This window comes from Chenopodium quinoa, unplaced genomic scaffold (assembly GCF_001683475.1).
Source record: "Chenopodium quinoa cultivar QQ74 unplaced genomic scaffold, ASM168347v1, whole genome shotgun sequence".
NCBI lineage: Eukaryota > Viridiplantae > Streptophyta > Magnoliopsida > Caryophyllales > Amaranthaceae > Chenopodium > Chenopodium quinoa.
In genome coordinates this window covers 1001734-1013540 of record NW_018742969.1, presented here as the reverse complement: position 1 = coordinate 1013540, position 11807 = coordinate 1001734, and the positions used below count along the sequence as shown (strand labels likewise).

Below are 11807 nucleotides of genomic sequence, written 5' to 3'. Positions count from 1 at the left end.
ACAGGAAAATATTTAGGTCAAAATTGTGTCAAATTACTATCAAAATATTATCACAATAGGATTCTGGGGAGCATTTTATTGGAAAGTATTTCAATTTAGTTTATAGAAGTATCTTGTGACTCATATTATGTCTCCCAATAGCGCGAAAATTGATTAAAAAAAATAAAATAAAACTAAAATTACTTCATAATATAACGACCCTTAAGAAGAAGAATTCTACAATATGCTGGCTTTCCAAAAAAATTCTGGCCAAAGGAATAATAATATTTAGTTCTCATGCAATTTATCACTTTGAAGTTGGAAAAAAAAGAGTGGAGAATAAATTTTCTTTAGACAAAATGATTGGAAACAAAATTAATTAGAGTTTAATTGTAATTATTTTTCTCAATAATATCACAGAAAAAAAAAAATTTATCCTATTGTGGACATAGAATAATGTATCTTTAATATCATATGAAAGTGCAATTTCATGGATTTCTATGAATATTAAGAATGCATTTGACAAACTTGGTTTAATAAACTAGGTTTTCAATATAATGCTTGCACACCATTACTTGGTACAAATTTCAACAACACTCTTTATTTCTTGGTTTGGATCGGACCACAAACATGTGTTTCATATGTATTGAATTTAATAATTGGAGTAGTTAGAGGTTTGAAGTATTATTAATATGGAGTAGTTTTTTCTTAATATAGAATTGTTGCAATTAATTTGAAATACAATAGTAAAATGAGATGTTCATACATTTTTTTACTAACACTCTACTCAATATATATCCACTATCATAATATCTTAATTATATATATATATATATATATATGTATATATATATATATATATATATATATATATATATATATATATAATCGGTTCAATTTTTCACGATATAAAATGGCCACAATTTGTCTTATAATATCTACAATGTAAATATAAATTTTAAAAAATTTAATTTTAATCCAACATAAAATAAATATTTTTCACGAAACTATAAAATAAGAATAAAAATTACATAAGTGAAACTAAAAATTAGATAAATAAAAAATAATTAATAATATTTAGTACCATTAATAAAGTAATATAATTAATTACTTGGAAAAAATGTGTCAATTATGCACTATATAATCATTAAAACATTGCGGTAGTCATATTTCAAACGAATATTGTAAAAATTTCAGAGTTAAACACTTATAAAGCTAAGTTGTTATATGGTTTTAAAATTAAACCTCTTTGAACTTGTAAAATGGATTTTACGCACTTAATTGTTTTTTTTTTCAATTTATATATAGTGAATAGTGAGCGAGAATGTATATCTATCAATGAGATATGGTCTAAGATGTTATATAGACTCTTCAAGTTGACCTTTTATCCTTTTTTATTATTATTTTTTTTAATATATAGACTTTTCAAGTTGACCTTTTATCCTTTTTTTTTTTTTAATTTTTTTTTTTTTTTTTTTTGCGGCATGAATTGTTCTTTTATTTTTCGGCTACCATTGTTCTTCCTTTATAGTCCTAGTATTATATCACATATGAACAAGTTTCTCTTTTACATATTTCATGTTTCTCAATATTGATCCACACTTAGGGCCTGTTCTCATTGGAAGAACTGAACTGAATTGAGCTGAACTGAACTGAACTGAACTGAGTTGAACTGAACTGAACTGAATATTTTATAAGAGAAGGAAATTAGGAGCTGAGCTGAACTGAACTGAACTGAATTGAATTTCAACGCAAGAGAACAGGCCCTTAGCCCTCTTCCCTCGAGGGCCCAACAACAAGCAAGTGACAAATAAGACATGTTTAAATTTAAAATAGGAATTACCTTTTAGATAAAGATGGTCTTGAGATTCTAACAAGATGAAACCATCAAAAGGCCATCCATTATATCAACCCTAATTTAAAGAATATATTTGAGAATCAAACACCTTACATAGCAAGTATACATCATTGCTAGCTTTGTTTTTTGGCTGATTTAAGCCACATTGTTGATTAATACATCTTTGCTAGGTTTTTTTTTTTAGTTTATCTCTTGTTTTTGGAATGAATTGAACCTAAGTTTTCTTTTCATAAGCATTGATGTTAATTTTTGTTTTGCTAAAGGTTGAGACTAAAACTTCTAAAACAGATTTAAAATAATAGGCATAGTGAATCTTTTTCGTGAATAATTACATGAAATTAATTGTATTTGAATTGACTAATTTATTTAATTTTTTTTATAATTATTTGAAATTTTAACAAATGATTTAACAAGAGTTAGAATGAGGGTAGTGATTAAGGAGGGGATATGTGGAGCTAGTAAGTGGAAATAATTTGAAGGGATGGAGAACTAATAAGAAGAAGGAAAACTTAAATGAGGATGTGGGAGTGACAAACAAAAATTGACCACAAGTGTTAATACAATTATTGTCAAGTTAATTAATGCCCTATTTTACAATTTTGGTAGAAAATAAGAAAGAGTTTTCACCAAAAATCCTTTCTTTAACTAATCACAACAATTTTTCTTTTACTAAAACCTTTTTCTTTTCTTTTTTCTTTTTTTTTTTGATTTACTGTTGTATAGGGGTTTGGGGGTGGGGGGGGGGGGATCAATAAAACAAGTTATTACCCTATTAATTGATGAAATTACACTTGACAAAGTTGAATTGTTAGTTGTGACGGGTATCCTTATTATTGTAGTTTATAAAGATACATAAATCCTCATATATATAATTGCAAACCAAGATATGATCAAAAACAAATAAAATGGTACGGAGTAATGCTCATTTCATCTTTACCTCTAATCTCCCCACTTCACTTTTTCCGGAAATGAAATCCTCCTAACAAACTCAAAATTATGTGGTTCTACATATATGATGAACATGTTTATAGGTACTCATTAACCAATAAAATTGGTGTACTTATTATCTCTTATGGAAACATATAAATATGATTGTAAGAAGTTTTAACACGGTGGAATATAATACATCTTAATTTCTTTTCCAAGTGTATAGTGAGCACAAACGACACATATGAACAAAATTTGATCCAAAATATCATATAATACTCTCAACATGACCTTTTTTTTACTACCTTTTCTTGTAGTGTATGTGAGTTGAAGCTAAGTCTTGTTATTCGTTTCTCTTGCCCTACTCTCTCTTATATTCGTCCTCTCTTTATTTCCACCGTCATTTTCTTCCTTTCTAACTAGTCCTAGTATTCGCTCCACCACCTTTGTTCTCCCATTTGAGTCTTAGTATTCGCTTTACCGTACCCCATTTGTATGTACTACTATTCTCTTCATCTACCCTAGCTTTTTCATGTTTTTCAGTCTTATAATTGATACCTTCTTCATCCTAGTCGTCGTCCTTCTTGAGGGCCCAACAAAAACAAGGAACAAATATGACATGAACAAAATTAAAAAGAGTTACCTCATAAATAAAGATATTTAGAATTGAAATTTTTACACACAAGATGAAGTGATCGAAGACCACAAAATAACCCTAATCAAAATAACAACGTTAAGAATCAAACACCTGCATTCACTATACAAGTATACTTCTTTGCCAACTTTTATTTTTTGGTCGAGTTTGTTGTTTTGATTAAATTTTTTTTTTTTTTTTTTTTTTGAGGAAATGTTTTGGTTAAAATTTAACCCAACCTTTATTTATTATCATCAAATTTATAAACGAAATATATATTATCGAGCCTCCATAAAAATAGTGATTAAATCAAAATAAATAGAATAGGTAAATTCTATTTGTAATTAATTATAATAATTACGTGAAACTATGGAAGTCATTATATGTGTATGACTAATTTATTTGTTTTTTAAAAAAATTATTAATTTATAATTTTCTTGGAAATTATATAGTATATATCTTCAACTTTGGATGAAGTGTTATACTACCTCCGTTACAGATTATGTGCAACGATTTGACATAAAGCAGAGAGGAAAAATGTCTAACCGTTGCACATAACCTTAACGGAAGTAGTATAATTGAATGATGGATAGAGAAAGATAAAGTGAGAAAATCAGGGGCATAAAGAGATAATATAATGAGAAAGGGAGCTATATGAACGTTTAGTATGAGGGTAACAGTGTGACATGGTGATAAAGGAGTGAGAAATAGAGCCATTAAGTTCTAACCTAGTATGATGAAGAATAAGGAGATGACCATGAAGAAGAAAAACTTAAATAAAGGTGTGTTAGTAAAGTTAGGCGTGGGCCAAGTCGGCATAAATGATGTTCAATTGTTCATATACTGTAAGAGGATAACTCGACCTAACTTGATAAATCAGGCATGAACCAAGCGGCCGACTCGCACTTATTTTGAACCCATCTTTAAATAATTAAAAATAATAATGGACTGTTTGTTTTTGGTAAAAATAAAAAAATAAAAAAAGTTGGACCGTTATTTTTGGCGGGTAACGGAAATAACTAAACTTCAAAAAACAAAAACCCTCATTTCTTAGCAAACAAAAAACAAAAAAAACCCCAATTAAAATGACAATGCTAATTTCATCTTCAACCCTAATTTCTCCACTCCATTTTTTCCCAAATTCAGATCCTCCATACAATCTCCTTCAATCTCAACCCTCACTCTCTCTCCTCTCCAAATGCAACAACATTCAAACCCTAAAACAAATCCACTCACAAATCATCAAAACTGGCCTCCACAATACCCAATTTGCTCTTAGCAAGCTCATTGAATTCTGTGCTGTCAATCCTTCGGGTGATCTCTCGTACGCGCTTTCGATATTCGAATCGATGGATGAACCCAATACTCTGGTTTGGAATACTGTGATTAGGGGGAAATCTTTGAGTTCTGCTCCAATGGGTGCTTTTGATTTGTACATTCGTATGCTTGTTTCGGGTGCCGAACCGAATTCTTATACTTTTCCTTTTGTTTTGAAGTCTTGTGCGAAATCGGGCAATACCCAGGAAGGGAAACAGGTTCATGGGCATGTGTTGAAGCTCGGGCTCGATTCGGATGTTTTTGTACATACTGCATTGATCAATATGTATGCTCAAATTGGGGATTTGGATTGTGCACGCAAAGTGTTTGATAAAAGTCCTCTTAGAGATCCTGTTTCGTATACTGCACTTATTACTGGGTTTGTGTCTAGGGGTTGTTTGGAGGATGCACATAAGCTGTTTGATGAAATTCCTGTGAAGGATGTTGTGTCATGGAATGCTATGATTGCAGGGTATGTACAGAGCAGTCGATTCGATGAGGCAATTGCATTTTTCAAAGAGCTGATACGAGCAGGAGTTACTCCTAATGAGAGTACGATGCTTAGTGTTCTGTCCGCTTGTGCTCAATCGGGTAATCTTGAGTTAGGGAGATGGGTTAGGTCTTGGATTGAAGAACATGGCATGGGAACAAAGCTTCGGGTTGTAAATGCGCTCATTGACATGTATGCAAAGTGTGACGATCTTGAAACAGCATGGACTTTGTTTGAGGGATTACCTCAAAAGAACCTAATCTCATGGAATGTGATGATTGGTGGGTACACTCATAGGAGCTTGTACAAAGAAGTTTTGTGTTTATTCAGAGAAATGTTAGAACTTGAGGTTGTGCCGAATGATGTGACTTTCTTAAGATGGTGGATGAAGTAGATAGGCTCTTGGCCTTAAATGGGCATTTCCCTGATACATCTGAGGTTCCCTATGACATGGATGAGGACTTGAAAGAAGGAGCATTAAGTCATCATAGTGAAAGGCTGGCAATTGCTTATGGATTAATTAGTACAAAACCGGGAACAACGATTAGGATTGTTAAGAACTTAAGGGTATGTGGTAATTGTCATTCAGCTACTAAGCTCATATCAAAGATCTTCAACAGGGAGATCATTGCAAGAGATCGTAATCGTTTCCATCATTTCAAAGACGGCCAATGTTCATGTATGGACCAATGGTAAATATTCTTCTTATCCATTTTCATCTCATTGGATTTTAATTACTTGCACAAATCATGCTAGCTGATAAGCTATTCCTTTGCATCAGTCCAGATTATTATTTTTTTCTGGGAATGAAATTTAATTGTTCATGTAAAGTAATGAAATATAATTGTTCATGTAAAGTTGTAAACTTGTGAATCTATATTTAACATAATCTATGGCAGCATGAATACAATATACATACATTTTTTCCAAAATAACCCATGTTAATATTGTTGTTAGAGTCAATATTTTTGTTAACATTGATATATTTTGAGATTGTATATGAATTAAGGGTTATTGAAAGTTGGCATGTATAAAAAGACCGCGAAAAATTGGAATTATTACTGTTAAATATTACTTCTCTTGCTAATAGTAAGAAAACAAGGAAATGCTAGCAGAACTGCATCATCCTGCAGGTAATCAGCTGATGCAAGGAGATAATTTGAAAGAAAAACATCTTTATTTTAATTCATATACATTACATAAGATTAACTCATACAGTACAAGATTTGCTTCTTAATATGTAATCATATGATTCATACTAAGATCAACTCATTGTCTCATTCTATGTTATCGTCATCATCATCATCATTATCATTGTCGTCGTCATCGCTGTCATCTTCAATAATCAATGACAGCCTCCAGAACATGTGTCATCTTCAAATCTTATGCTCCAGTGTTTGGCATTCCTGCTTGATTGAAGGAGTTTTTGCGAGCTGACTTCAGCACAGTTTTATCAGCTACTATGAAATATGCTGCTCCAGCCACTATTATTTGCAATAAAATTTTCAAAGTTAAATTAGTGAATTTTTCAAAGGAAAACAATAGTAATAATAATTAGGGATAAAATTTGAGACCAAAATTAAATAAAATGTGAAGTTATATACCAGTTGAAATTATGAGGGCCTGAGCAGTGGGGTTGAGATTGGCCTTAGCCCAAGCCAACTTTCTTGCACTTGCTATCTGCAAGTTAAGGTTAACATTAAAATTTTGAAACCCACAAACACGAATTCTTGTATAATACGGGTGTATACAGGTGAATTAGCAGAGTTTTCTCGACGACCTTCTTATACACTCGTTTTATAGAAGACCTCACTGTTTTATATATAAAATTGGAATCTAAACCGATTTGATAAGAATGATTACGGGTAGAGATTGGGCTAAGAAAGCTTACAGTTGGGACTGCTGCAGCAATTCCAGCAACAACAGCAGCCTTTGCTCCAGCTACAACACCATCTGTCATACAAGAAGAAGAAAATAAACAATGTCCTTAATCAGCTAATGCATTCAAAGTTTCTAAGAAATATAATTAAAGCATAAATTAAGATGACAAATAAAATAAGGAGCTCTATTTTTACTCATAGAATAGTATAGATATTCCTTAAATTATTATATTGCACTCACATGAAATCTTAAGAAGCATTATATTTTCATAAGGTAAAATTTTGGTTAATTACTTTTTTTTTGTGTGTGTGTGTTCAAACAGACCAAAATGTGAGTTATAAATGAAACTAATATTATGCCAGTGACCATTTTTATCAGAATAATTGTGAAATATATATAAAAATTAAAAATAACAAATAACAAATTTTTAAGTACCATGAGAACAACGTTTAGCCATGGCTAGCCTTTGTTCAAGTGAAACCAAGCCAGGCCTCTCTAGGGGTGATTCTGCAATATTTTTAGCCATTTTTCTCTTATAGAAAAAAAAAAGTACAATAATTAAGAGTACTATATATAAGAAGGTAGCAAAAATATGATGATAATCAAGTGAAATTTGAAGGTTTAAGATGAGTTAGTTGAAATGGTGAAGAAATTGTATGTTATATTTATAGAGAGCTTTAGAGAGTGTAAAGTAGTTGTAAAGTGGTGCACAAATTAGGTGGTTTGATGGTTTTATGAGAAATCTAAGGTTTTAAGTCCCATTGTTTTCTACTTGACTTAGGTTTCTGTTTTTAGTCGGTTGATTCCTTTTGTCCTTTTTGTCTCCTTAATTGAGGATCTTTCATGTTAATTTGTGATTAAATAAATTAATCTATTAACATCCCAAATCACTCACTTAATTGAAAAGTTCATCTTATCAAGTGAATGGGAAACTGGAGTAGTGTACAAAATTTTTAGTGCTTCATTTGTTTTATGAAGTTAACTCACTTGCACTTTAAGTAATTTTTAAAATCAATGCATATCCTTTGATTAATATTATCATTAGTCAATTTAGTACATACTTCCTCTTTTTCTTTAATATCGCAATATAGAGTAAGGGAATTACGGTGTTGTGCATACAATTGCAAACATTTTACCTAATAATAGAGCTCTTTATTAGTATTGAAATGGTATTGTTTAAGTACAGTTTAACACCAATGAACGTTATTATTAGAGTCATTAAAAACTCAAGCTATTAGAAGTTAATAGTTTGCCTACTTAAAATGTGATTAGTATATTAAAGGATAATAAAAGACAAAAAAGAGGGGGGGGGGTTTAAATAGTTGGAATGAAAAATAAGGTAGCGAACAAATACAATTGTCTGTGTTCTAGTCTTCTTATCTCCTTAGGCCTTATCATTTTATCAACACCCTTGTAGTTTAGGATCATATACTCATTATATAGTTCAATTACTAATTTACCATGTCCTAATTAATAAATCTATGTGAAAGTGGTAAATCAAAATATTGAGTGAGATTAGAGGTGTTAGTCTGTTAGGTATTTAGGCCCTGTTTTGATACGATTATTTTCAGTTCAATTCAGTTCAGTTCAGCTGTTCAGTTCAGTCAATAAAAACATGTCTTTAAATTGAATTGGTAAAGTCGGATCAGATTAGATCAAGTCAAATTAAATTATTGTGTTTATACTCTGCCCGATTATTTTTTGGATAAAATCGGGTGATAATATCAGTTTTTATACCTACTGGAGTCTGGAGCTACGGCCATATAAATTGATTTTATCAAAAAAGGCGAAAAAATCAATGCCATTAAAATGGATACTGGCACATTGCAGAGAACAGTACTCAGCTAAATGGGATATTTTTTTAAGTAACGGATAATGTGACAAACAAGCCTAAAACCATGGGTACATTTATACGAGGTCTCCATTTACACTGCAATTGCATCCTTTTTTTTTTTTTTTTTTTTTTTTTTATAACTGCATTGTGCACTTGTGCCACACCTCCCATCCTCCTCCGTAACTTGCAACACGCGTCTCTTATGATCTCCGTTATTTTTTCCCCTTAATTTCTTTTTCCATCTATTTTAACTTTCTCTCATCTCATTGGGGACTTTGGTTTACAAATTGTGATGGGTTTAGAATCGGAAATGAATCTACAAGAAATAAGGATAGTATAAAAAATTGAGGTATGATCCATCATCCATTTGTCTTCTACCCCGGCCCATTAGCCCATACCTTATGGATTGAGGTATGGGTAAAGTTATAGAGTTATCTTGAATAAATATTAGGTACGGGTTTTATTCATTCCAACTTCGTACCTCACGTGTACTTGAGGGCTGAAACCTTTTATTTAAACGTCATAAAAAGAGTTTAAATATGAAGAAAAAAAAAATTTAATCCAAGATAATAAAGGTATGTTTTATAGACGGAGAATATACTAGTAGACCTGTTTATATAAATTTGAGTGAATTTTAATAACCAACAGGTGCTTGAATCCGTGAATAAATTTAATCAAGGTCTAGTTTGCATAAATATAAGTAGAGAATACTTAATTAGCCCTACCCAAATAAAAATTAAGGATAATTAAGCTATAATAAAGAATTTTTATTTAATTGATTAGTTTACTACGGAGTATAATGTTTACAGAATTACAGATCATAACATGGTATTCAGCATCAATGTGTCATCCCTCGTTCATGAGTAATGGGAGGAAAGTGACTAGTGAGTAGTGACCTAGTGGATATAGTATGGCATTACGTCATCGTATTTGCATGCTTCATGTATAATTTTCCCTTATTATATCATCTAGGGGTGGGACTTCGGTCTGGCGGTTCGGTTTGAGTCGGTTTCGGTTTGAAGCGGTTCGGATTGAAACGGTTTAGTTTAGCTGGCGGGTCGGTTTGGTTCGGTTTGGGTTAGTCACGGCTCGGTTTGGTTTCGGTTTATTTCTTTGCGGTTTAAATTCGGTTTGGGTCATAAGCGGGTCGGTTTATAAACGATTCGGATTATGTCGGTTCGGTTTGATACGGGTCGGTTAAGGGGGCGGGTTTACCCGGGTCAATGTCAGTTCGGTTTACAAACGGTTTGGATCAAGCCGGTTTGGTTTGAAATGGGTCGGTTTAGGGGCGGGTTTACCCGGGTCAATATCGGTTCGGTTTATAAACGGTGCGAATCATGTCGGTTCAGTTTGAAATGGGCCGGTTTAGTGGAGGGTTTACACAGTTCAATTGGTTCGGTTTATGAACGGTTTGGATCATGTCGGTTCGGTTTATAAGCGGTTTGGGTCATGAATTCATGATTGTTTTAAAGATCGCGTCATGACCATGATTTAATGAGTTGATACTTATAATACGATAAATCGATAATTAAGAATGTACAAGTATTCAATTAGATTGATCAACAAGTGTTTTAAACTTTTAAGTTTTAATGATCAGATATGTAAATATGTTTATCGATTGTAGTACATACCAATAATTCAATGAGGCAATGATACTTATGATAGTATGATAATGATACCAACCGTACATTCGTACGATATGATATACATAATAATTAATCTATAATTACATATACATTAACAATATCGTATTGAATCAATTTCCATTTCCAAACATTGCATTTCTTATAAATTATAACTTACACGAGATTAAATGGATTCGTTATTTAGTTTGTTACTTTATTTAGATTACTAACTCAAACAACTTAATAAGTTAAATGGACGAAATCACGAAATCACTAATTAAAGTGGTGATGAAATCATTATGCAATACTAATGTACGAATAGTCAAATATACAACGGTTAGATTGAATGCCCATGAAAAACAATGGTTAGATTTTCATTACTTTATTAGTTATTAGTATTACTTATTAAGTTATTATAAGTTTATTATATATATATATACTGATATACAGTCACAGACTCACAGATATATATAATATACATATAGAGATGTCAGATATTGATGTGCATTAACTCATTAAGTCATTAACTATGTCGTATTGAATCAATTTCAATTTTGAAACATTTGCGTTTCTTACAATTTATAACTTATAAGTAATAAACTAATAATAATAATAATAATAGTAATAATAATAATAATAATAAATAATAATAATAATAATAATAGTAATAATAATAATAATTATAATAATATTATAATAATAGTAGTAGTAAACTAGTAATAATAATAATAATATTAACAAATAATGATACTAACAATAATAATAATAATAATAATAATAATAATCCCTCAAAATAATAATAATAATAAATAATTAAAAAAAACGGTCAAAAAGACCTAGAAAAGCACAAAGAAAAATCTAGACCATTAGATCTAGATGAATATTCTGGAATCTACAAAAAAAAAATGAACGGTTAGATGTTGAGATTGAATATAGACGGTTAGATCAACTGAAGAAGTAAAACCTCAACCTAGAAAAAAAAAACCCACTCTATCAGCCATTCAGCCGTTTTACTCACTCATAGTTTCTCTTTCTAACTTCTCAGTTTCTCACTCTTTCGTTCTGAAATTCTCAAGAATCTCAAGCTCAACTTCTCAACTTTTAAAAATCCTAATTAGGGTTTTTGTTTTCGTTTCATTTGTGTTTTGGATCTACATTTCTGATTTCTCGCTTTACATTCTCGTTTTTTTGTTTTTTCAAATCTTCCTCTCCTTCAATTTGAAGGCTTCAAGCCATCAAAAGTTCAAAACTCAAGGTAATTT

General features: G+C 31.0%; 1 protein-coding gene and 1 pseudogene across 1 annotated transcript; one reads left to right on the top strand and one right to left on the bottom strand.

Moving 5' to 3' along the window:
* The first annotated feature begins 3786 nt into the window (after nt 1-3786).
* On the top strand, nt 3787-6117 carry LOC110729141 (annotated as a pseudogene).
* A 246-nt stretch (nt 6118-6363) lies between these two features.
* Nucleotides 6364-7829, bottom strand: LOC110729138 (early nodulin-93-like). The gene is made up of 4 exons (XM_021908857.1): nt 7522-7829; nt 7097-7158; nt 6810-6885; nt 6364-6689 (listed from the first exon to the last, which is right to left on the bottom strand). Exons 1-4 carry the CDS (start codon nt 7610-7612, stop codon nt 6589-6591), a joined length of 330 nt encoding a protein of 109 aa, XP_021764549.1. The 5' UTR covers nt 7613-7829; the 3' UTR covers nt 6364-6588.
* Nucleotides 7830-11807: the final 3978 nt, after the last annotated feature.

What these genes read in the sequence shown, in the direction of transcription:
- LOC110729138 (XM_021908857.1), bottom strand. Translation starts at nt 7,612, where the DNA reads ATGGCTAAAAATATTGCAGAATCACCCCTAGAGAGGCCTGGCTTGGTT. An exon ending in GGCTAAACGTTGTTCTCATG is followed by an intron (nt 7,159 to 7,521) that starts GTACTTAAAAAT and finishes CTTGTATGACAG; the next exon opens with ATGGTGTTGTAGCTGGAGCA. An exon ending in GGCCCTCATAATTTCAACTG is followed by an intron (nt 6,690 to 6,809) that starts GTATATAACTTC and finishes TGCAAATAATAG; the next exon opens with TGGCTGGAGCAGCATATTTC.